A 27359-nucleotide genomic window follows, 5' to 3' on the forward strand; every position below is an offset into this window, starting at 1 on the left:
GGGGCACCCAAGGGCGCAATGCTCCCAGAAGTACAGCCCCTAGTACCAGTACAACCACAAGGAACATCATGTCAGCTATTTAGCATGCATAACATATCAACGGCCACCTTCTTAGAAGTGCTGCTATCTAACACAGTAATTCCATTAGACTTAGCAGAGACAACAGAACTAAACTACTGTTCAGATGAGATGAGTAGTTCAAAACCTATATTACATGTGAATGGCCTGCAGGTCCCTGTATTTTCAGTTACTTAGAGCTGGTTAGACAATATAGATCTGCTCTATAATTCCAGGCAAAAACCCTGGGCCAGATCTTCAACTGGTGTAACTGACTCCAGTGGAGCTCTCCCAGCTTACGGTAGCTGAAGAGCTGATCCCACGAAAGCCTATACTATTTTTATATATATAACTTCACTGTTAGCAGTACACTATAAAAAGCAATATAAGTCAACATGTGAGTAATTCTTTTCAATGTGGAATTGAGTAATACTGTACTGGATGAAACCATTTAATGAAATCAATACACCTTGTCTATTCATCTTCATTATACTTGCTGCACCCCACAGTCCAACACCCCAGGAGATAAGCAATGGGATCTCTAGAAATTACTTCATGCAACTGAAATGATGAATTCCCTAACTCACATCACATCACATCTCATTCTTTCTACTGGCCAATTCTGCAAGGTGTTGACATCCAAAAGAGTTATGGGCACTCAGCACCTCTCCAAGTGTCCATCATCTTTCAGGCTCAAGCCCTGTGAGATTTTCTCAGTGTCTGATACCAATCAAGAAGATATACCATCCAACTCAGATGGGAGAAATTGATACAGGATACACCATACACTGCAGAATTTTTGGAAGTAAGCAACTCTAATATAATTTAAACAAAACTGCTTTGGTGACTTGTGCATAAATAAAATGCATCCTTGTAAATACTTTTAATTATCAGAAACATTTTCATTTTTTAGATTGGTCTGAAGATAAATGAGAGAAAAAACCTGAGCAGCATTAGCAGTTCATGAGTGAGTGCTGCGTGTGTGGCTACATGAATATTTATTTATAAGAATTCTAAGAGGAATATATTTATTCATATTACCATTTATTTAGAGCAAGAGAGAAACTGAGTAATGAACACATAGGAGCGTGAATCTACAAGCCTATCGCTACAATGAGTTATAATAAAAGAAACAGCTAAACTCAATTTTCAATATATTTAATAATAATACTTGGAACTTCTATAGGACTTTCCATCGGAGGAGCTCCATATTCTTCAACGCTGATGAATTAAGCCTTATCTAACAAACCATTTTCCAGGATTTAATCATCATTACATGGTTCCATATTGTATTTGTTTTACATACAATAGCCATGTGTCTGAATGGGGAGAAACACATATTCAGAGAGACTACGTTATCATTAGAGATTATTATTATTACATCTGAATTTCTAGTTGTTATAAAAAGAAGTATAGGACAACCATATGAGGATATTTGTTCCCCACCCCAAGCAGCCTCCTCCTTTCTATCCCCACTCCATCAGGGGCGGCAGGTTTGTAAAATTTTTGGTGGTGCCCAGAACGGGTCCAAGTCCCCCCACCCCCCACCTGCCTAAGGCTCTGGGAGGGAGTTTCGGTGTGGAAGGGGGGAGGGGTCAGGAGGGGGTGCGGGAGGCGGGTTCTGGGAGGGAGTTTGGGTGCGGGCTGGAGCAAGGGGTTGGGGTGCAGGAGGGGCGAAGGGGGAGGGGTCAGGCTCTGGGAGGGAGTTTGGGTGCAGGAGGGGGGAGGGGTCGGGCTCTGGGAGGGAGTTTGGGTGCGGGGTCTGGACTAGAGAAGGGGATTGGGGTGCGGGAGTGGGTGAGGGGTGCAGCGCTTACCTCGGGCGGCTCCCAAAAGCGACCCGCACCCCCCTCCGGCAGCAGCTCCTAGGCGGGGGGCCAGAGGGGTCTCCACGCGTTGCTGCCCGCAGATATCAGCCCCGCAGCTCCCATTGGCCACAGTTGGCAGAGTCAGCGCTCGAGGCGAGGGCAGCACACGGAGACACAGCCCCCGTCCTCCCCCTGCGGCCGCAGGGACATACCGGCTGCTTCCGGAAGCGGAGCAGGCAGGCAGGAAGCCACCTTAGCCCTGTTATGCTGCTGGTGGTGGCAGCTGGGGCCCCGGGCCCTTTTAAATTGCCCAATGGCAGCAGGCGGGAACGGGGGGGACGGGACGGGGGAGGTGCACAGGGGCAGCCGGGGCCAGGGGAGAGACCCGGCCCTGAACTTTGGTGGAGCCGGGACCCTCTGCTATTATATTGGTGAGACACGAGCACCATGGGCCCATACAACTTGCCAGCCCTGCACTCCATTGCACCCGCTTCCTCCATTCCACTGCCTTTTCCTGCCACCTATCATTTAGCTGGGAACTGGGGAAAAGGAAGTTACTTGTTAAAACAATGTCCAGTGTCTGACTACTATGATGCTTTTTCTGTTAAGAAGCCAGAGCTAAGGAAATGAGATTCATTAGAACTCATGAGGGAGCCAACAAAGCATGGGCTTGTTTACAGACTAGAGCAGATTTGGGAGCCTATGCAAGTGCAGCGGAGAGAACCGGAAGAGCTAGGGATTGGAACAGGGACTCTGGGAAGCAGCACAGAAAGGTTTAGGACTGATCTCTCTTGCACAGAGAACTCTGTATTTGTGCTAGCATGAAATTCAGATTTGTTCTGCTAACTTGGATTCTGTCTATGTAACTAGAAAGAATCACTGCCCAGGAATACCAAGCCCCAGTGTTATTCCATTGAAATAAACTTAAGTTCACCCTTCTCTGGATGTTGCAGTTTAAGGCTCCCTTCAGAACTTCAAGGACTAGAAACCTCACGTTAAATGAAAGCTCCATGGGAAGGCCACAATTCCCTGAACCCACTCGTGTTTTCATGAACAGGGAGGACCAGTGTCTCCCTCCCAGTGTTCATCAGGACCAACGTGCCAGGCTTACAAGCTTTGACTGCAATGTTGACAAAATGTGAGTATGTTTAGAAAGCTTCACTAATATCACACAGCTCTGCTCTGGAGGTTGCTGTAGAATTTCTATTGGAAGCTTTCTTCATCTGTTAACAAAGAGGGAAAGGACCTAGCAACTGAAAGAGAGAGATCTGGGTATCTTGGAGATTGACCAAAAAGGAAGGGCAGTAGATCCACAAATCCCCTGGTGCAAGTAAAGTGAAGTGTCCCACCTACCTAACAAATGGCAAGAAGTGTCACAGGCAGAGATCTACCCTATGTCCTACCCTCATGTCAAAGCAGGACGGATAAAGCTAAGGAATTTTAAAAACAAGAGTAGATTTTCCTGATAACAAGATCTAAAAAATTGTTTGATCATCTGTGGAATTGCCCTGGATCTTTTTTTTTATTTCTAGAATAGAGAAACATCTAAGGGTTTTTCTTTGTGACTTTTTAAAATAACGTAGAGCCCTTTACCTCTACTGGTCTCTGACCCCGGCATAAGCAACTTGGTCCCATACATTTAAGTTGTCATTTACAACAAGAGCAGCAAGCAGATTATTGGCACTAATCTGACCATGGCTTTGGCATTAAAATCTTAAACTCCTCCACTTCAAAAGCTGCAAGAACAATTGAAATTGGACGACATTCTGTTGCTAGCTGGGGAAGGCAGAAAGGTAAGTAAACCCAGAGAGAAAGGTGAGATAACTGCCTTGTTAGTAGAATTTCGAATTTTAAGCATTTGTTGAAACAAAATGGGAATGAAATATTTTCCAAGTGGCATTTTTTGGTAATTAATAGATGTTGCTCTCAGTTGTGGTGTTTCAGGGCTTCGGCATATGCTATAAAGCTCCACAGCACAGTGAAGAAGAAACAGCCAGGAGGTAGGGTTGCCAACTGTCTAATCACACAAACCCGAACACCCTTGCCATGCCCCCTGCCGCACCCCTTCTCTGAGGCCCCGGCCCACTCACTCCATCCCCCCCCTTCCATCACTAACTCTCCCCCACCCTCACTCACTTTCACCTGGCTGGGGCAAGGGGTTGGGGAGTGGGAGGGGGTGCGGCCCACCCTCACTCACTTTCACCTGGCTGGGGCAAGGGGTTGGGGAGCGGGAGGGGGTGCGGGCTCTGGGCTGGGGCCGAGAGGTTCAGAGTGTGGGAGGGGTCCTGGGCTGAGTCTGGGGCAGAGGGTTGGGTGCAGGAGGTGTGGGGTGTGCAAGCTCTGGGAGGGAGTGTGGGTGCTGGAGGAAGCTCAGGGCTGGGGCAGGAGGTTGGGATGTGGGAGGGGGCACAGGCTCCAGGAGGGAGCTCAGAGCTGGGGTGGGGATTGGGTCGTGGGAGGGGGTGATGGGTGAAGGCTCTGGGAGGGAATTTGGGTGCAGGAGGGGGCTCCAGGCTGGGGCTGGGGGTTGGGGTGCGGGAGGGGGTGAGGGGCAGGCTCTCAGAGGGAGTTTGGGTGCAGAAGAGGACTCAGGGCTCCAGGGGGCTGGGGTACAGGAGCAGATGTGGGGTGCAGGCTTTGGGAGGGAGTTAGGGTGCAGGAGAGGGCTCAAGGCTGGGGCAGGGGGTTAGGAGGGGATGAGGGGTGCAGGCTCCAGCCAGGCAGCGCTTACCTCAGGTGGCTCCCAGTCGGCAGCGCGGTGGGGATAAGGCAGGCTCCCTGCCTGCCCTGGCCCCGCACCGCTCCCAGAAGTGGCCGGCATGTCCCTGGGTGGGGGGACGGGCTAGGGGGCTCTGCGTGCTCCCCCGCCTGCAGGCACCACCCCCGCAGCTCCCATTGGCCTCAGTTCCCGGCCAATGGGAGCTGCGGAGTTGGCGCTTGGGGTGCGGGTGGCATGCAAAGACCCCCTGCCCCCACCCCTCCCAGGGACATGCCAGCTGCTTTTGGGAGCAGCATGGGACCAGGGCAGGCAGGGAGCCTGCCTTAGCCGCACTGCGCTACCAGACTTCTATCGCCTAAAATCTCCCGGTTTGGCTTCAGTAGCCTCTGGGACATAGAGCCTGATTCCGGGAGACTCCCAGCGAAACCGGGAGGGTTGGCAACCCTACCAGGAGCAGAGAAGAGGGAAAAATGAAAAGATTATGAGTTTGGGAAATTAATACTTTCCACTAAAACCACTTCCCACTAAATTCCTCAGGCATACGACCAGTAAAACTAAATTTAAACTAAAAAGTGAAAGAATAACCTACTGAACATAACAGCTAATAAGCCAACCCAGGTATAAGCCAATCCCTTCACTTCTTATCTCAATACTAAGCAGAGGAAATGATTCACATGTCAGCTGGCCCCCACCTTCTATGTATTGAATCAGGAGTTGAGCAAGGGACTTCCCTTTTTACATGAGAGTCAGCGGGAGGAAGAGAGGAGTCATTGATCCCTTGCTAGATTTTGAGTAAAATGACTATGGCCCATCTCTTCCATGCAAGCCTGTATCTCACACGATGAATATCACCTGACATCCTGTCACAATCTCCTAGCAAATGTGGAGAGTTTGTTTTATAGGCCAATCAATGGGATTAAGAGAAGAGTGACTGGCTTTACACTAGGTCAGAGAGTAGGTTTTCCAACTTGCTCCTGAATCAGAGTTAAAGAAGAGAGCTCCCTGCACATGCATTTGCTTTAACACAGAATCAAGCAGCTACATGGGGATCTACTTCCTTGGATACCTACTTCAGTGATTCCCTTCTTCCCAATGACTTGCATATAAGCCAAACAACACCTTGAAACTTTTTTTACTTTATATGCAAGGCTATGTGATGTGTGCATAATAGGAGATACAGACTTCCAGAGTGGCAAAGTAATGTACCATACTCATTTTACCTTACCCACAACAATCTGCATTTTCACATAAGGTCAGTTTTGAATTATAGATCAAATGTTGAGTAACTTCTGATTTCCCAAGTCTGTAGCCATACACCCCAGCATGCAGGATCAATCTCTCAAGAACAGTAAAAGGGCTGTTTCATCAGCTTTGAATATAAAGTTGCCATACTAGAGTCAGCCTTTCTAACCACAAACAACCTCTCCAAGTATTAAAAGACTGGTCTTTCCTTAGCTGGGAAGTGAAGGCCTCATGACCGCTCACTGACCTGTTCCTCTGTCCCCACAGGGGCTTTATGCTGCTGAGCTTTTGCTCTCTTGCTATTTTTCCATTCAGCTTGAGGTTTAACTTTATGACTCTCAAGATTTACCTGCTTGCCAATGTGTCCACCCACACATACGTATCCAATAAGCATAGATTCTTTTTCAAATTTGTGGAATCCATAATCTCCAGGACCCCTGTGAGAAAAGTCCAGACTTATATATCTGCATCTCTACTGTTCACTTACCAACGCAGGTGCGACTGTCATTGCTGCTGATTACATATCCCGCAGGGCAATAGCAAGTCCCTCCAGATGGTGAAGAATGGCAGCGATACTGGCAGCTCAAGGCAGCACAGTGGGATATGTCTAAAAATAAAATGAAGTCACTTCAGGAAGGCCCAATAGTAGTGTCATCTGTACAGCAGCCGACTGCCTGGTGCTTTACAGACAGTTACGAAGCCAAGGTGCCTGTTGTGAAGAGCTTACAATTTGCAGAACACATCCTGAAACTGGTCCATAAGCAAAGAACCACACTCCCATGCGAAAACAAATATGGGCAGCTCTGGCAGCAGGCTCAGGCTCTAACTAGACAGTATAAAAATGAAAAAGTCAATGGTGAAGCTAAACACACATCTTGTTTGTTCCACAATACCAGGTGTGTTTGTGTGCATGCAGGCACACACATCTAATTTAGCAGGATAGTGAGGCAGGAAGGCTAAGATTTAGAGAAGTCTTTGAGGATTTGAGTTTTCAGGAAGCAGTGAAAGGATGAAATTCAGTCTTACATGAAAACAATCAAGTAGTAAGAGCTCCATATAAATCGCTGCACTGAGGCAGCCATTTACAGTGCATAACTGCAAGCTTTATGGGTCCTACAAAACTCAGCAGCTTGCTGCATATCCTTGAGCGCCACCGACTTGCAACACTATTAGCCCTCACTATTTACATATATACAGACCTCTCTCTTTTATAGAGCACAACAATCACTAATTTTATTAATAGTTGGGTGGTCAGGAAAGCGTTTCTTCTATTCAGTTCATTAACCAGTGCAATATGAGAGTTAGGCTGCACTCATGAAATAATGTGCTGGCTTCTTTTTCCTCTACCTCTCCAATTCTTCACTGCTGCTGCCTTTCCCTCTGTCCTACAAGCAGCTCGTTGCTGAGTGGTGATATTGTGATATCAGAGAGGTCACTCTCTTCCTCCTTCAGTTCCCTTGTCTTACTTCTTTCTCCCCTTTTCCCTCCGAAGCTACACTGTGAGCAGCTCCGCTCTCTGATGTTACAATCACATCACTTAGCAGAGGTCAGAGACACTTCCCCAGGACAAGATTTCGGCTTTGTCTACACTACCACTTTTATTAGTCAGGGATGTGAAAAAACACCCCCCTGACCAACATAAGTTTCACTGGCAAAAGTGTTGGTGTGGACAGCACTACGTCAGCAGGAGAGGCTACCTCTGCTCCCTGGGGTGGTTTAATTATGCCAGCAGGAGAGCTCTCTCCTGCCAGCAAAGAGAAGCTACACTGGAGACCTTACAGCGGCATAGCCTTAAACTCTTGTCATTTTGCTGCAACCTTATTGCAAAAACTGTGATTTAAATGGGAGAAGTGTATTTTCTTTACCTTTCCCATAATTATGAATGCCTAATTTAAAACACCACAGCTCGATTTTCAGAGGCACTGAGCACTAGGGTTGACAACTTTCTAATTGCAGAAAACTGAACACCCTTGCCCCGCCCCCTACCCTGACACTTCTCTGAGGCCCCACCCCCTCTCAATCCATTCCCCCCCCCCCCACAGTCGCTCACTCTCCCATACCCTTGCTTACTCACTCATTTTCAAAGGGCTGGGACAGGAGATTGGGGTGCGGGAGGGGGTGAGGGCTCTGGCTGGGGGTGCAGGCTCTGGGGTGGGTCTGGGGATGAGGGGTTTGGGGTACAGGAGGAAGCTCCAGGCTAGCGCTGAGGGGTTCAGAGTGCAAGAGGGGGCTCCAGGCTGGGACAGGAGATTGGGGTACAGTGGGGGGAGATGCGGGGTACAGGCTCCGGGAGGGTTCCAAGCTGAGGCAGGGGGTTGGGGCGTGAGAGGGAGTTCGGAGTGCGGGCTCTGGGAGGCGCTTTCCTCAAGCGGCTCCCAGGAAGCAATGTCATATCCCTCTGGCTCCTAGGCCAAGGGGTGGCGAGGGGGCTCTGCGCACTGCCCCTGCAACTCCTATTGGCCACAGTTCCCAGCCAATTGGAGTTGCGGAGCCGGCACTCGGGGTGGGGGCAGTGCACAGAGCCCCCACGGCCACCCCCGAGTTGGAGGGACATGTTGGCCGCTTCCCGGGAGCCCCGCAGAGCCAGGCAGAGAGTCTGACAGCCCAGCTGCGCCGCCAACCGGACTTTTAACGGCCTAGTCAGCCATGCTGACCGGAGCCTACAGGGTCCCTTTTTGACCAGGTGTTCCGGTCAAAAATCAGACACCTGGCAACTCTACTGAGCACCCACAAGTCCAACTGAAGTTGATGGGACCTCTCTGTGTTCATCATTTCTGAAAGCCAGGCCCTGAGTTTCTCAGGCTGAGCACTAAAACACAGGTACCCAAGATCAATGGACTATTTTGAAAATTCTGACCTCAGTGACTTGCCCAGACCAAGATTACACAGTCATGCAGTCCTGTGCTCTAACTAGGTATTACTCTTTCCTGCTTAATGTGGAAAGGGAAAACAAAAATATTTTGGATGAAGAGAAACAACGGCCCACAAGAGCTCAGCCCTTGACTCTTCAAATAAATATTGAAAAAAAACAATCAGAAATGTTTATCTATCAAACCTTCCACACAAGAGGTCAACAGAACTGTACATGCATGGCAGAAAATACTTTTCAGTATGTCCACTCAGTGCTAATAAAAATAACACGCCTACAAATTCTCAGTGCTGTTTAGAAAACCCCAGAGACACAAAAGAGACATCAAGGTTGTTTTCTGCTATTCCATGCATCCTGCTAATTCTAATACTCACTGCAGTGTCTGCCTGCAGTTATGTTAGTTTCGTCTTCTCCGGCAGGGCAGTCTGCAGTCCCATCACACACTTTACCAACTGGAATGCAGTGTCCTGACACAGGACAGGCCCATTCTCCTGGGTAGCACTCATGGCGACCACTTTCTAAGGAAAAGAGAAGCAACACAGAATAATTGAGGAACATGCTTCAAGTACTACTTGGAGCTGCTTTGCTAACAGCCTCCTGGGGAATAAGCATCTTCAGTTATTTTTCATTCAGCTTCTGATTGTTGCATGTAGCTGTGACAGCCCATAAAAGAAATAGTATGTCACCATGTTCTTTCATTTGTCTTCAAATTACACTGCGGAAAATACTCATGCAGTCAGGTGAACCCTTTCCATTTTTCCCCATTATTCAGATACCTATTACTATTTAGCTTTGGCTTGACTGGTGTACTAAAAATTGAACAATGGTTTTGTTCTTTTGAAATATGCCTGTTAGAGCTGGTCTAAAAATGGCAGGGGGAGAAGGGTAAGCACAGAAAATTTCAGCAGAAAAAAAAAATTGGTTTAAATTTTCCCACAGAAAATTTCAATTTTTCACAAGAAATTTGAAAACTGAATTTTTTGTAAGAAAATTCTGTTTTTAGCCAGTATATTTTGGTTTTCAAGCAACAGTTTTTTGATGAAAAATCAAAAATTTCCTGGGACAGCAGGCACTTTCCACACTGCAAATTGTTCAGCCAAAAACCCAGTTTTCCACAGAAAAACAATTTCAGCAGAAAACTCTTCACCAGTCCTAATGCCTATACACTCATTTCTCATTAACTGGTATATTCAGATTTACTACAAATTCCTCTGAAAAGGGTGATTTGATGTATGGAAGATCTTCATTAAAGATAGAGATGGTTATTTTGAATATCATATCATTAATAACAAAAATGTTACTCAGAATATTTACACAAAAATAGGATTTTCCTTTCAGCAGTTCATCTGTTCCTGTACTCAACCCACCAGAAATCATAATCCTGTACTTGTAACATCACAATTAGTTACTGTGGAAATGGACATTCTATCACAAACTGAGAATTCTGGCTTCACGTGAGGACATACCCTGCTCCCATGAAAATCAATGGCAAAGGTTCCATTGATTTCAGTGGTGCAAGATCAGGGCTATAGGGAATAAGCAGATGAATTCTTAACATACCCTGCTTTATACTCACCACCTTAGCAATACAAAATAAGGAAACCCAAAGTATTAAAAAATATATACTATATTAGTAGAACTGTATATATAAAAACAATTAAAGTTTTCCAGGAATGTCCATGGATCTTTAAAAATTCTGATATAAAACATTCTTATGTTAAGACGTTTTAGCAGTCAGGTTAGCAAGGTTTTTCTTTGTAAACTGCATCATTAAAATAAGTTTGCTTCTGTTTTTACCACATCCACTTTCATCTTCGTTATCTTCACAGTCATCATCTCCATCACAAACCCAGCTCTGATGAATACAGCGGCCACTCGGACAAGTGAAGAAATTGCCTCTGCAAGTTGCATAAGCTGAGGGAAGGAACAAGAGAAAACTGAACTGCGCCAGGGGACAAACATGTACAACTCTCAGATAAATGGGGAGACCAGTCATTTAGAACCATTCCTGAAGAGTAAACCCAGCTCAAGTTTTTGCACAGTTGGTAACTTTTGTACTTTTGCCCCCGGTTTTAGGTAGGAACTTTCTGAACGATTATTTTTAGATTATTTTAATTTGCTCCTTGAAGAAATTGAAAAGCAACCGTATAAGGGCTAGAGCTGCCCCAGTGGTTCACTCAACTGGGCTGGATTGCACCTCGTTCCCAAAGTTCTTGACTGTTGGGCACAGTGCAGAAGTGACATTCACAAACTCGCAAAATAAAGAGAATTGCACCCTGGGTTCTCAGAGGGAGAATAAGCAGACACAGTAGAGAACATCATTCCTTTCCATTATATAAGGGCATAAAAATGTTGGTATCATAGGGGCAGATGAAGAATGCTCTTGAAGGGGAGGCATGCTGGGAATAAATGGTCTTTGGTGTGGGGAATATACTAAATAGGAAAATGTGGCCTTTCATGAACCTAAAGCTGAAGTCTTTGTTGCTCTCCTACAATGTAGGCCTCAGAATCCATGGGGTCATTTGAAGAGCCCACAAGGAAGCCAAGTGGCAGTTTTGTGGGTTTGATGCACAAAAGAAGACATATTACCCAGCCCACGAAAGAAAAGAATAAGCAAGAGACTTCCTACAATAAAACCTTCAATCAAAATGTTAACCTAAATATGTAATGGAGATATGAAGTTCATCAATAATGGTCACTGGGAATAATTCTAAAAAGTCCAGCCAGTATGTGATAATACAAATGCAAAAAGGTCCAAACAAATTTTAAAAATACACAGCAGCACACTCTGGGTAGCTGGGACAGAGGAAGCAAGAAGAGTTACCTTTGGCTCATGCTCAGATACAGAAAATCAAGGCATGAGGCCATTTATCAGGAAGCAAATTCTCACCAACTCCAGTACATACAGTACACCACACACTCCTATTTCATGGCAAATTCCTTTTGAAGCATTGTTAACGTCCATCACTCAGCAAATATATAGATATATATATTGAAAGAACTTTTCGATTCTGTCTGCTACATAACAGAGCATTGCTCCTGCTTTGTGCTAACTGCTGCAATTTCAAAGAAAACCAGCTCTTAAGAAAACAGGCAAATAAGCCAAATAAAACCACCGTACTGCAAGAGTTTTCATCGCTCCTGTCTCCACAGTCGTCATCGTGGTCACAGATAAAGGCTCGGGGGATGCATTCTCCATTAGCACATTGAAACTGGGTACTGGCACATCCATGAGCTGAACGATATCATTTGAATGGAGAAAAGAAAAAAACATATTCAAATGTAGTAAACAAAGTCCAGTATTTCTCTTACAAAGAGGATACATAGTACTATAAATGTTTGGGTTATGCTAAATGTGGCACTTACTGCAATTAGCTTCATCAGAGGCATCCCTGCAATCTACTTTACCATCACAACGCTGGCTTGCATTAAAACATGCTCCATTTGCACAAGATAACTGTTCACATGTTGGGTAACCTACAAGAAAAAAAACACATTAGCCATAAGTATTAGAATATACAGTATCTCCTTATAATTATATTGTTATATATTCAGTCTGCACTATGCATGGTGCTTTACAGACAAATATAAAAAGGAACATAGGAATTGCCATACTGGAACGGACCAATGACGCATCTAGTTCAGTATCCTGTCTCCAGCTGTGATCAGTACCAGATGCTTCACAGAAACATACAAAAAACCTTGCAAGAAACTAGGTGATTATGAGACAACCTGCCCTGCTCCCAGGGCCAAGTTCTTGCTCCAAGGAGTTTACAATTTAAATAACCCAGGGTAATATGGAAAATGCCATAATACCAAAGCAAGCAAGTATTTTATTTATTCTTATCTTAGTTTTAAATGTTATTGATCTTAGTAAACATGCTTAAAATTAACTAGAAATGGAGGTACTTGCACTAAGATTAAGAGCCGCTTAGAACTCCATGAGCTCTCAAATTCAGAGTCTCGGGACTTTTACCTGGAAGGAATATTTAGTCAAATGAGCTCAAGAGTAATCAAACATCATTCATTTTGTGGCCCTAAGTTTTCACTCTGTATTTCTCTTCCCATTTTATGTCCTTACGTTATTAATAAACAGGACAAAGTTCTCGTTCTCTCACTCTCATCCACATTTTCATATATGCCGAATTTAAAACATGGATTATTAATTCTCTCAAACAGAACTCACAAAAAACACAATAAATTCCACAGATAAAATATTTGTGCCTAAACACAGTGACAAAATTAGTTTTTCTAATACTGTATGTTACCACTTTTCTCCTTAAACTTGAAATAGTCATCTATGGACTCATCTGGATGCATTTTTTAACTGTCTCTATTTACAAAAGTTCTTAATTTTACAGTATAAAATAGGTGTATCAAATGTCAAACATACTAGGCCAAATTCAGGTTGAATCTCTGTGCGGACCCGTTCCTGCAAAGTGGCAAGAACCCTAAACTCCCATTATAATTAATGTCATTTGCAGTCCCTTTGCAACTTGCAGATTGGGGTGGGTATACATCACTGAAAAAGAGGTGGCCAGAAGAGGAACCCCAGAGCATAGCTGCTGTGTCCTTCTGGTTCCCATGAACCAGTACAGTTCACATTCCAAAAGGCTTTGTGGTTGGACCCACCGAGGGAACGTTCTAGGTAGGGCTGACAACAGTCCCTTATTACAAGGGACATTCCTTATTTTTTCATCTCTGTACATCAAGATTGGGAGTTGCTGAATGCTGCAAAAAGCAGCAAGAAATACCCATGATGAATGGAGGGAGTACATCTTATTAATTATTATAATGATGATAATAATATTGGGAGGAGAGGTGGGACAGGCATGCTAAGAAAACAGTCCCTTATTTTTGAAATACATTGTCAACTAGTTGCAGGACATGGCCTGGTGTCAGAAGGCTTGGTTAACATCTTTTAGCCCAAACACCCTGATCAAGCAGCCCCACTTCTGACACAGGCTACTCCTGGCCCTTGCATGGGGGACGTGCTTGGGCTTGTGGGGAGTCGGCATATAGCTTCACCAATAGTATAGATTCTGCAGTCTTATGTGTATGGCTGTATTTCTAGGGCCTGACTTTGAGCCAAACTATGCTATTCACTGAGAGCCAAAAGCTTCCTCTGTCTCTGGAAACATGGAGGACACCATGGCAGTGGAACCTACAGTTCTGCTGTACAGTGGAGGAGACAGCAATGGATGGGGGCACACATCAGAGTACAGTGCAAACTTCCACACCACCTGGGCTCCATGGATGGAAATACACAATGGGCAGAAGGAGTGCAGGTCATTAGCCGTTGTGAGAGTCTACCAGCCCCGTTCCTGTGGTGGGGGCATGTATGGGTACCTCGGATACCTACTAGCACCACTTCATAGAGGAAAGATTCTCCCAGCCCTGGTGCCTGTCATCTATCCAGTGCCAAGACCTACTTTGCAGACAAGACATGATGATCTTGCCCCAAAAGACTGTTTTCATTAATGCATTTATAATTTATAACCAATATGATTATGGTAAAAAAATAAATCCCATGTCAACCATAAGCCAGAGTGTACATGTGTACCTGGTATCACTGTATCTTTGCCATTTATTTTAACACTGTCTTTTACAGTTACAGTATAGTGGAGAGGAATACGTTTTCTATTGTCTTGCAACTCATTAGCCTGGCAAATCACTCAGATCTAATTCTGTGCCTTCCTTTAACTGTCCCTTTAAATTTTTTCATTACAATAGCAGATTTTTCCAGCCTGGAAATTAGCTTCCCTTTATTTGTTGGGGTTGCTCATAATCAAGAATTTTATCAAGATCACAGAAAGCCGCTGCTGATTTAGAATGAACTCCTAGAAAACTTTAGCTCTAACAGATGAACTAAGTGTAGGTTACATTGAATCTATCCTGATCCTGATCTCATTTACACCAATGTAAATTGGAGTAATTTTAACTAAAGTTAACAGAGGGGGAAATTTAGTCCCAGATTAGAATATTTAATATTCAGACAATATATTATTTACCAAAGTTTGGGGGGTATTAATTAGAGGCTAATAACTAAAATATCTAACTGCAGATATTTTTTCAAACTACAAACCCCAAAATCTGGGCTAGTCTTAGTAAAACTCTATTTTACATTAAATGTTAGGTACAGTCTTCCTGTTCACTAAAATCAACTGCAATTCTGTCATATAAAAGCCTGTATTGTTAGAACAGCTACATTAACTAAAACATCTTTATACAGACTGAGTCTTAGGGTACATCTACACTACAGGGGGGAGTCGATTTAAGATACGCAAATTCAGCTACGTGAATAGCGTAGCTGAATTCGACGTATCGCAGCCGACTTACCCCGTTGTGAGGACGGCGGCAAAATCGACTTCTGCGGCTTTTTGTCGGCGGCGCTTACTACCACCTCCGCTGATGGAGTTAGAGCGCCGATTCGGGGATCGATTGTCGCGTCCCAACGGGACGCGATAAATCGATCCCCGAGAGGTCGATTTCTACCCGCCGATTCAGGTGGGTAGTATAGACCTAGCCATAGAGAGTAGCAGGTTTCCCACTGGACTCTGACACCTCTCCCCAGAGAGGGTGGGAGGCCATTTGTTTTGTTTTTTTTTATTTCAGGCCATAGCCGTGGTATTGCTCTCCCTAGCTGACAGATGTCTCAAGCGACTGACTGATGTGTATTTTGATCTAGCTGGGTACAGGATGATGAGGAAAGGTGCTGGCAGAGAATGTCTAACTGGACATGCCACAGAAGACATTTCCCACTTGGTACCTCTGCAGCTAAGGAGCTCAGGAAGCCAAAGTTCTTTTGGGGACCAACAGCCTTAAAGGCTAAGTCTGGCTGATCAGGCCTTACTAAGCATATAAGAATATTCCACCAATCAGATCACTCAGCTGGTGGAACCTGACAGTATCTCTGTTTGGAAAAAAAGAGGTTAGTTTGAGCTAGAGAACCACTAATGGATCATTTCGGTCACCAATAAAAAAAAGTAAAAATATTGTGTGTGTTTTATTTTCAAAACTTCAAACAACAAAATAACATTTTAGAGCATATTAATAACTGCAGCCAGCTGTGGACTCCACAACCTGCTCCATTTCTACAACTGGAGGGGAGACAAAACCCACAGATCTGAGGTGGGGGAAGTGTTTTAAGGGAGGAGTAGTTTTATCTCACCTCCACAGAAACCCTTCCAATGATATTCTATGTTGTTGCAGAACCCCCAAGCGAGTCTAAGAGGGAAAAATATGAAAGCTGGCCCCATTCCCCTGGACTGAAACCCACCACCAAACTATTGTAAATTAATGACAACCAGTTCACATTAGTTTGCACCATTTTCCCCCACTACAGACTGGAATCTCTCTGGAGAAGAGAGAACCTATGGAAGCATCACTCCTGCAGTGGGCATGCTCTCAACTCGGGTCTTGTGCACTCTCCTCATGGAATGTCAATGTAAAGAGTTAAAAAGATGTCATTAGGTGCATTAGCAGAGATGTTTGGGTGTCATTTAAAATATGCATTTTGCCCAGTTTGCAGTTTATTAGTTTTTATAATAAGTACTACTAAGGCAGGGATGGTTAGAAACCTTCTTATTTCCAGCCTGGTTTTGTTCATGGCCAGTTTATGCCTATTTGTTCCTGTGTCAACATTGTCCTTTAGCTTAAAAGGTTTACCCACTGATCTATGTATAGAGAGCAATCATATCCCCCTAAGCCTTCTTTTTGCTGGGCTAAACAAGCCAAGTTCTTCCAGCCTTTCCTCATAAGATAGGACATCCATTCCCCTCTGCAGCTGTTCCAGTTTGAATTCATCTTTCTTGAAAATGGGTGACCAGAACTGTAAAGAGTATTCCAGATGTGGTCTTGCCACTGCCTTATACAATGGCATTAACACTTCTCTACCTTTACTGGAAATGCCTCACCTGATACATCCTAGGATGACATTGGTGGCTCATCATCATCCTGTGATCCACCAACTCACCCACATCTCTCTCCTCGTCTGTTGCTTCCAACTGATGAGCCCCCAGTTTGTAGCAGAAATTCTTGTTATCAGACCCTAAGTGTATGATCTTACACTTTGTACTATTGAATTTCATTTCATTTCTGTCATTTCAGTCTACAAAGTCATCCAGATCTTCCTGTATAATATTCTGAACCTCATCTATATTGACGATGCAGCCTAATCAGATAGGTCCCAAGTCCAATCTTTCAGAATTGCACTTGTAACCTCCCTCCAATCCAATCATTCACCTTTTAGCACAACCCATTGCCTTCTCTCTTTTGGCCAGGTCCTTATCGACTTTACAATTATTGTACTAATCCCCATCTTCTTTAATTTAATGTGTGTCATTTGTGTGTGTGTGTTCTACAGTGTGGCCAACCTCAATCTTTCAAAACCAGGCCCCCCAAAATCATGAGTTAAAAATCACAAGATTTTGAAAAATAATAAATGTGGAGTTCTTTACATTCTACTGCTGGATGTGGGGTCTTCAGGGTTCACATTTTCCAGGTTTTTCCAACCATTAAGGCTAGAAACTTTTTTCTTAATGAAAACTGAGATTATGAGATCACCTGACTCCAGGAGCTGGGGCTTGTAGGAAAAAACACCAAATATGTGTGAAATTTGTGATAAATCACAAGAGCTGGCGATACTGTTTCTCTGGGCTTGTTCTGAGCCTATGGCTGTTGGGTGTGAGAGGTTTCAGAACAGACTAGGTGATTATGAACTGTGGAGAGGGAAAGTAGGCAGTAGAGGGGTTCCCCAAGACACTTTATTTTCTGTTTTTACTTTGTTTAAAACTTTCCAGGAATTTATTAGCGTTTATTACAAAAATTTAAAACTGGGTGAAGATCAGTGCAAAAAACTAACTTCACACTTTTCTGGGTAAATATCTTGGTTAATGTTGGGGGACAGGCGGACAGAAAAAAATTTAAAATAGAGAAATGTAAGAGTACTTTCAACCGGGTTTGATTACCTGGGTTGCCCAGGTTACTGACCTGTCATTTCTCCTTCCAGAGCAGGGAGCCAAGTCCAGGGAGTTCTGGCATCTCTTTTTTTAGGACTTGAGCGCTGATGTACATGTACATGTACATAGACATATACGTGTGTGTGTGTGTGTCTTCCACAACGTTGCCTTACTTTAACAGATAGCCTCACATTTACACTTAGACTACCAGTAATTTATTAACATAAACACACCTACCTAATGTAATGTATTGGATTTTCTTAACACATTTATGTGTTTATGTATTTGAGTGGTCCAAAATTCATGTGAAAAATCAATAAAAAACAAATAGCATTTTAGCTTTTGTAAAACCCAGGAATTTTTCAGTAAAAAACAAAAATTAAGGGCCTGGCTTATCCCCATCCAAAGCGCTTCTCTGTGAGGTTCCAACCACATTGTCCCAGTTTTCCACTTTCAAAATATGATCAACCATCAGAAGAGGGCAGGTGGGAGAGGAGGCACCATACTACCCGCAGCCCCACAAGCTATTTGGGGCACCAGTCACCACTGTTATTTTATTTAATTGGTGCATTTAAAACATAGCAACGCAAAGGACACACTATGCCTTTATAAACAGTTGGAAAGCTATTCTACAGCAGTGGCTAGAACAACACTATTTTGCTTCCCGTCTAATATTTTTTCTCTGAGACCTCAGGGATAGACAGTCGTGAGGAAAATATAACCAAGCAATAATAATACTTAGCAGATTAGCTGTAACAGTAGGCAGTGGAAGCAGCAGACATTGAGTTCTGCCACATGATGGAGGAGTGTAGCCTCTTGTAACCCTGACCATGTCCTATGAGAGTGGCCAGGGAATAAAGAACAATCTCTTAAAAGCACTGCATGTCACACCTTTTTAGGGTGATCAGACAGCAAGTATGAAAAATCGGGACAGGGCGTGGGGGGTAATAGGAGCCTATATAAGAAAAAGACCCCAAAATCAGGACTGTCCCTATAAAATCGGGACATCTGGTCACCCTACACCTTTTATTACAGGGACATTTTCAAAACATTTTACAAACCATAACTTATTAAAACCTCTTGGGGTAGTCAGTATGGTCTCCATTTCAAGGATAGGGTAACTGGGGCAAAGGCTGGGAGGTTAAGTGATTTACCCATTTTAGGAACTCATTGTCCAAACTGGGATTAAACCTCAGGAGTTCCTGAGCCTGTGGTCAGATCATCAACCTCAATGAACATGTCCTTCTGGGAGGATTTCCCTTCTTCCCTCATAGCCCCACACTACAGTGACCTGCCTGGCTGACAAGGTTGGATTCATGTAACTACCCCTTTTCTTGGCCACAGCAGTCACTGCAGAGTAGAACACAGAGATGCCAGGTGCTCTCTCCCCGATCCCAGGTATAGGTTTTTCCATTTTTAAATTGAGAGGTTGGCAGGAGGGGTGGGGGAATACTACACTTTACCAAAATTGGAAGACAGCTCAGTATCACACAGACCTTAGCTATTTATGGTTAAAACACCATTTGTGATCAAATCATTCTTGCAGAAGGTTTACATTTTCATTCTGCATTTTTAAGTGTTAACAATAAGTATTTTAAAACTGAACAAAGAGTTAGCCGTTTTCTATAAAACAGACAAGCAAAGTGATGCATTTATTTAACGAGATAAGAAACCTTATTATTTTTATGAAATAGAAACAGTTTCAATACACTAATTAAATGGCCTGCTCCTGAAACATTTTTCTGTTGTTTATCTTAGCCTTTTACTGCTAATGGGATTAACAGCAAGGACAATGGACTGTGGCTTTGAATCTCCATGTTGCATTTTACTACAGGTTTAATTGCTCAGTTACTTAATATTGGTGGCATTTTGCATTTGACTGGTCTCTTAAATATTGCAACTCGTTCAGAAACAAACTGAGTATTTATCTTCTTTACAGTTTAAATCTGCTTCCAAAAATAATTAACTGGCATAACACTATACAAAGTTCTGCGGTAAGAGACCTGTCCACTAAATGTTTACATACTCTTTACACTCTGAGGGAAAATGGCAGCAATTTCAAATGAACTTTGATGTCTCCTCAATAAATTGTGATCACTCTATACAGATTTTTCATTTCAGAAAAGCTTTAGTACAAATTACTTGTGCTAGAGGAAAAGGCCAAATTAATGATATTTCTCTTACCATTTCTTTGCATCAACATAGATTAGAAAGGGAAATGACTGGATGGAAACAAATAGTGCTTACTAATATAATATTAACACACCACCTCTACTGCTAGCAAAGTATAAAATCTAATCTAAACCCTATTTTATAGTATATCAAATCACCACGTGATTCATTATGATTTATGGTCTCTGTTTATAGCCCCAGTCCTTGCAAAGATAGAGGTGTAAAATTCACCAGCTCTTCGGGGCTGGTCCTCTGGACCCTTACATCTTTCTGATCCTCACCTCCCCCCACCCCCCACCACTACTTTCTCTCTAACTAGCAGTCAAGTCAAAGTCATCACCCTTCTGACTAAGGACTGTCAACAGCAGTCCCCAATCAGCCAGAATGGTTGCTGCTGAATGACATGAGGCAGTTCCTCTCCTCAGGGCTCAACGTGCTGCCTCCACAAAAATTCCAAGATCTAGTGATCCGTGGAGCAATAGATTGGACCCAAGAATGGGTCTCTCACCCAGCAGTGGAAAGCAACACTGCTAAACCATGCAACAGGCCCAATTCCAATAACTTTAAACCAAAATTTTATTTTTCTATTTATCTGGGAGCATGAAAATAAAAACACAGAATATCAAAGTGTGTAACTTCATTTTCAAACATCGTTGTGTCTGCTGCTCAAAGCAAAGGATTGAGTTCTATTGCTCGATCTGCCACTGACTTACTGTGTGACCTTGGATGCGTCATGTACCCTCTCCATTCCTCACTCTACCCATTGACAAAATGGGTATAACATCATTCAAGTCCTACGATTCTATGATCATCTATTTTACAAGGCGTTTGGGAGGCTAATTATTGTTTATAAAGTGCTTGGAGATCCTTGAATAAAAGGTGCTATGTAAATACAAAGTGTCACCATCAAGTTTTTCACTTCACAGGAATGTTAATTTTTAACAATACTTCATTTTCAGGAAAACTATTTTCCCCAAAAAATATTTGGAACATTTGCTAAACAAAGGCTAACACCATCTCTTTTCTCCTAAGCTTTTACAGGACACAAATGCCAAGCTGTGCAAAATATTTGTCCAGCAGTGGCATCTGTTCTGGATCCTTGGCAGACTCTTCAGGCATTTGTGCTGGTGACTTTAGAGTTGGCTGGAGGTCTATCATGTGGCATAGCTCCAAGCTGGCTGTCTGGGCTGCCTTTTATTCCAGAGTACCCTTTGCTTCTAAATCACTTTTCATTTTACAGACAGCACTCATTTTTAGCCACTTGTAAGTAAGGGATAAAAGGCACAGGCTGTTGGCTGAGTATGTAATATGCTGGTTTTCTTTTATTTAGCATGTACACCTGCCTTTTTTGTGTAAATAAAGCCATTAGTGACTTTTTATTTCTTGTTCCTCTATTAACGACCCAGTATCCAATGTTCTACTTTTTTTCCAAATCTGTTTCCTGAGAGTGTATTTTGTAGTTCACTGTTGTCTTCTTGCTAGCAACACTGTAAACACCGGCACCTGCTTCATGATCTATGAGTGTAGCTTTTTATTATTACGAACGCTATCAGCAAACATGCTGAGATACACTGTGTTAAGTAAGTGTTAGGAACAAATGACATCCCCTTGAAAAATGAGGCCTCTATTCTGTAGCTCAGTCAGTAGTCTCTTCCATGACTGTGAACTCCAGGCCAGGACTTGACCCTGTGTGGTGTCACTAGGCAGTCCACAGCTATTTTAACTCAGTGGGTGTGGGAGATAGACTGGAAAAGCCATAAGATCTGTCTGTGTCCAGCAGACCCAATGAAAAATCCTCTTTATACTTATAATGACCCAGTTCTGTCTCTTCTCTGCCATGAGACACTCCGTATAGTCCAGAGTTCAAACTGGAGGAATCCAACACTAAGATGTCCTCAAAGAAATGAAACTGAAATTAGAGAAGAAGCACAAGTGACCATAGCAGCCTCCACTTTCTCCAACTCCCAGCTACTAGCTGTTCCAAAGCCGCAGGCCCCAAGTAAAGGGGGGGAAATGGGTACACTTTACCAGAGTCTGGTCCAACAACGGACCCAGCCAGAAAGCCCAACACCATGAGAAAAAAAATTCTGGCTGAATTGTGGATGTTTGAGATTGATTTAATGTTATACATCTCAGGGAGTATGTTTGCGCCTATACATCTATTCGGTGTCCAGCTCTCGCGTGATCTTGTAAGATTTACCTGAGCCAATCAGAAGCAATGTTAAAACAGAAGCAACATTCCAAACAGTGAGCTAGTCCTCAAGGGTACCTAGATGGCTGAGACAATATCCCAGGGACAGGGAACAGTATTTTCAGGATGCCTAGAGAGCATCTGTCACTTGTGTATCATTAATATGTGCACCATACTGCCATGTTTGGCTATCAATACAAATCAGGCAGCCAGAAATGTAAAGAGCTTAAAGAAAGAGAAAGGAAAGAAGCCGAAGGACACCAGTCAATCCTCCAATATTTCCAGATAGACAAGGCCTCTCAACAGCCTGGCTCAAACAATGCACAAATTAAGGAACTGGATAAACAAAAACCACAAGGTGACAGTGATTTCAATATAAAGACTGTGGAAATTGAAGAAAAGCAGCCAGATGAATCATGTGATTCCAATCTAATGACTTTCAAAGACAGTCAAGTAATATTACCACCAGACTAGAGGAAGATTTGCAAGAAGCAGGAGAGAGAAATGCTACACTACTTACTAAGTCATGCTTTTTACAAGATCCAGTATTGTGGCCTAAACACATTACAGATTCTCTTTATCAAAAAATTGTTCTATCTGGTGCTCCGAATTTTGAACCAATGCAGAAGCTAGTGAAGTCTATCCCAAAAGCTGTTGACAGTCATAGTTTTCCTGCATTTCTTCTCAAACGCAGGACTTTCAGCAACAGAGAAAAGATTCTAAGAGACTGGCTTCAAGTCTACTTTTGGAATAGAACTTGATCACTTATCTTACTTAATGAGATTTACAACAAAAAACTACAACTAATTTTCAGATGTGAAATAGGTTGGGTACCCATGTTATGAGTTTGCCCTGGGTCCAGTGAAATGTTGCTTGGGGGGCCTGCAGTGCAGCCCCTTGGGTAGTTGTGTATATTACTTACAGAATTCTTAGTAATATATGCAAAACACAGTATGCTCAATTCTGACCTCTAATGCACCCAAATAACTCCCGTTGACTATTAGGCAAGACAAGGTAGGCATTGACCATTAAATATTTGACCAATCTTGTGCATGAAAAATTTTCACACATACATATTGTGTGCACAAATCATACATCTGCATGTGTAAACAGGAATCTGGTTACACAAAATGAATGTGCATTTAAGTAACAACTGTCCAGGCAATTAGCTATTTTGCTTGTGTAAATTTGCATTCACAAAAAGCAAATTTTGCAAGTGCAACTTATGAGCCAACTTTTGAACATTTTATTTTGTTATTTATACCTTAAGTTTTCCCTCTACTGAATGTTATATTATTTGTAAATCTTTGATAATATTTAAATTAAAATGATCCTCTTTTTGTCTTAAAAAATATTTTTTTATTCCAAAGCACCCATTGCTTTCATTTTATCATCCTTCTGATACACAACTGGTGGCACATACATGCTTACTTTCTTCTTCCCTGTGTATAACTGTCTCTTCCTTCAGCCCCAGAGTATACTAACTCCTTCCCTCCCGGTGTCCCCTTCTCCCATTCATCATCATCTTCTCCCACATCCCCTTCCATGATGTTTCCCATGCTTGCCTCTTCCCATATGCACAGTACTTATTCAACATCCCATTGTCTTCACCTTCACCCTCGTGCATACAATGCTTTTTTCCCCATGCTCCATGAAATAAAACCTGGCCCTATTGAAGTCAATGGCAAAACTCCCATTGACTTCAGTGAGGCCAAGGTTTCTCCCCAGGCCAACACTTAGATTCTGATCCTGCATATGCTTACCTTTACACAATGAGCAGTCCCACTGAAGTCACAGGACTACTCACATTGCACAAAATAAAGTACCTGCTTAAATCTTTGAGGAATCAGGGCCTTCAGCTGTCTTTCCTTGTTAGGCATCCTAATAATCACTGAGGAACACACACTGTACGTATGGTTATAAAGCTTACCACAATATTTGATATAACCCCAGCAGATGATACAGTTTCGCATAAAGTACCATAGACAATACGCAAAAACAAAGTCAAACTTCCTACAGTTTTTCTATTGACCACTTTTATAGTTAAACTTAATATGTAACTTTTAATTAAAACTACTTAAGAAAAAAACAAAGACAAAAAAATGCTTGAATTTCCCCTACATTATTTTCAGGAAGTTAAAAATAAGACACATGAAATACTGGGGCCAAATTCCATCTTTAGATACATTGTCACAATCCCCACTGAGAGCTATGCAAAGGTTTGATTATAAAAGTTCTTATACAAAATGAGATATTTTTAAAATTTTTCAAAGTTTTAAAACATTTTAAAGATGTTTTTAAAATGAAAACTTTATTATAGCTGACACAGGCAAACGAAAATGCCCCTGACCATAAGGCAGCAGTAGGGACTTAATAAGTCCCACAATAATGAAACTGTATCAGAACATCAGCTCTAATCCATGAAAGAATCTGTAATGAAATTCTGATAACAAAAAGCATATTGTGGTAATTTCTGTCCATCAACAAGCCCCTTAATCTTACAAATTGATTAAAATGCCAAAGAGAGATGGGATGAAACCAGATCTAGTGCTAAGATTTAAAAGACTTACGGCAGCCTCTCTCATCTGTTCCATCAGTGCAGTCTTTAACTCGATCACACGTGTAACCATTCGGGATGCATTGTCCATTTGAACATGTGAATTGCTGACTTGAGCATGTCCTCCCCGCTGCAAGAAACAGTTAATTTAGATTTTCACCAATGAGGGACCTACATGCATCAAAGTACTTCTCCTCTTCCCCTTTTTATTACTGAGTCCATCTCATGAAGTATACAATCTTTTATTACTTGCCCATTTTGTCTCAGGCAGAAATAAAAAAGTCACTTGCCAACCAGTGGGTAGGCCACACAACCATAATGCATTTCCTAATGCACAGCCGCTGCTCCAACCCATGCCAGGGCTTCAAAGCACTTAATCTGATAATCATGGATCACGTGGCCCCATCTCCAATTTTTCCTCCATGCTGGGGACTGGTTTGTCCTCTGCCCAACACAATAGGTTTCCAAGTCCTGACTGAGGTCTCAGGACACTACTGTTACCTAAATAAATAAGTGGAACCAGCCACAGCTGGCCCAAAGCCATTCCGCCAGGTACTGCAGGATAGTTCAGGATGGCCAAAGTGGCATGCAATCTCAAGCGTATCACCATTGCCTACATGCAAGGAAAGTGGAGCATGATCTTGCCTTTAGTCAGTAGACCATGCTCTCTTGTGGCTGTGATGCCTTTACCTGATACGCTAACTTGTTCCCTTCCCCCCCCCCCCATGTTCTGGAAAGTGCTATATGGAATGCTGGTCTACTCTTGTACAGAGACTCTCTATGCCTTCTTCCCTTCTCTATGCCTTCTTCTAGTGCTCATATCACGGGCTCTGTTGTTAGGGCACTAACCCAGTTAGAAAAGTGAGAAAGCAAAACAAACTTCTCTTCATTCCAATTGTGTGCACCTGTCAGAATAGCGCTCATGGACAAAAAAGTTTCACGCATTCTAGGAAGGAGCAATACAAAAGTGCCTTAAATTAATTCGCATCAATGCATATTCCCAGAGGTGGCTTCAAAGCAGAAGCAGCAGGATTTTACTGTGCAACCATTGAGGGGCACTTTCAAAACTGCTCACAATTAATGGGCACACATAGAACGAAGGCAAGTTACAGTGACCCAGTTCAAATCTTGACTTAAAGCCGTCATTGGATTTTGACCTTATTATCTACTCTGTCCTTAGTAGATATATAACTAACTAGTGGCTGCATCACGTACGCAAAGGAGAATGGGGGCAAAAGACAGCCCAGCTTTATTCCCCTCTGCAGCAAGATAGAAATGAAGTTTTAAGACTATGTGCCTGGTCTGTGATCCAAATTCTGATCTAAATTACACTCATGAAAATCCACCAAAGTCAGTGGGGTTTAACAGTTGTTACTGAGCAGAATTTGGCTTACTAACTGTAGGGATATTTAGATAGTTTGAATAAAATATCAAATCTTAGGATCAAAACCAATCTGTGCAAGAAGAAAAGTAAATAAGCCCCATCCTACTCAATCAGAAGTCATTTGTTTTCTAATGATATACCAAAAATGGGTTATAGCTATTGTTTGGAATACAATACAATACAAAGATTGGAGGACGTGTTGTGATTGGCTCAGTCTTAACTGATGAAGGGCTGACAGTCTACGCAGCTATTGTTTGGACCCCCCACATCCCACATACTACCAAATGCTAATGATCTGAGGGCAAAATTTGGCCTAATGTGCAGCAGCCAAATCACTCAAATCACTGTGTTTGTTTCTATGGCATAAGAAAGAAAGGGAACATTAAATATTTTGTTCAGAAATGCCAATCCATGCATGATTAATACAAAAAGTATCATCAAAATATTTCCTTTTCAAACTGAAATATTAACAGGACTTATGTACTAGCTTTAAGCTATGTAAGTGATAATGGAACATAAGACTATTAGCCAATGTCAGGACTTTTTGGGATCTGAATATAAGGAATAACAGCTCTGTTCATTATAGAGTGTAAGATTGCAATGTCTGTCTAGTATCTTATTGAAGAGCTTCACCAGATATGGCATTAGAATCTCTCTAAAGGTTTATTTAACGTCCCTTCATTATTCTTCTCTACTTAGAGATTTACTTATTTTTCCTTTTATAGATTCCAAACCTTTTCCAGGGAGAAATGTATAGTTTCTTTTTTTTTTTAGAGAGATCACTCTGATAAAAAGTTGCTATGCTTCCACTAGCCTGGTTTATTTGTTTGTGTGTGTGTGTGTGCGCGCACACGCATGCGCTTTACGTAATCAATACGTTCACATACAAATGGTTTGCACTTTCATGATGCTGGTATAATGTTCTGACGGAAGTACTTACGGCATTGTTGATGCTCATCTGAGCCATCTTCACAGTCCTCCTCGTCATCACAAACCCATGACTGTGGAATACACTCTCCATCGGTCTGACACTGAAATTGATTTCCCTCACAGGTAGGTTGTGCTAGTAAAAACAAGCAAATCATTTGTTATTTCACAATGTTTATTCAGGAGAGTGTGCTTCACCTGCATGAACACCTGAGACACCTGTAGTCAAAAGAATAGAAATGAAACGTTCTACCCTGGGATTACAGTTCTTGGACAAGACCTAAAACTTTTGAGCTAAAGGGAGAGGCCTCTTCCAAATTAAGCACATGATTTTCATTAGTGGATTCATGATGCACAGGTGAGCTTAGAATAGTTTAAGTTCTACTGTCCCTGCTCTTTTGATTACTTTATAGGTGGCTATTAAAAAAAGAGAAAGGACAAAAAAAAAAAACCAGTGAGCACAAAGAGAGACA

The 27359-nt window shown here is 42.6% G+C and overlaps 1 protein-coding gene across 4 annotated transcripts in view; it reads right to left on the reverse strand.

Annotated features, from left to right (window-relative positions):
• Positions 1-27359, reverse strand: part of LRP2 (LDL receptor related protein 2) — a 176802-nt gene that overhangs the window by 126317 nt on the left and 23126 nt on the right. For all 4 annotated transcript variants that reach the window (XM_065561806.1, XM_024114865.3, XM_065561805.1 and 1 more), the window contains exons 3-9: positions 26900-27022; positions 24589-24705; positions 12062-12172; positions 11817-11930; positions 10493-10609; positions 9070-9213; positions 6314-6433 (exon numbers count right to left, since the gene is read on the reverse strand). In XM_065561806.1, the coding sequence (XP_065417878.1) occupies positions 6314-6433; positions 9070-9213; positions 10493-10609; positions 11817-11930; positions 12062-12172; positions 24589-24705; positions 26900-27022 (846 nt within the window). The remainder of the gene's footprint in view (positions 1-6313; positions 6434-9069; positions 9214-10492; positions 10610-11816; positions 11931-12061; positions 12173-24588; positions 24706-26899; positions 27023-27359) is intronic.

This window comes from Chrysemys picta, chromosome 11 (genome assembly GCF_011386835.1).
Source record: "Chrysemys picta bellii isolate R12L10 chromosome 11, ASM1138683v2, whole genome shotgun sequence".
Lineage (NCBI taxonomy): Eukaryota > Metazoa > Chordata > Testudines > Emydidae > Chrysemys > Chrysemys picta.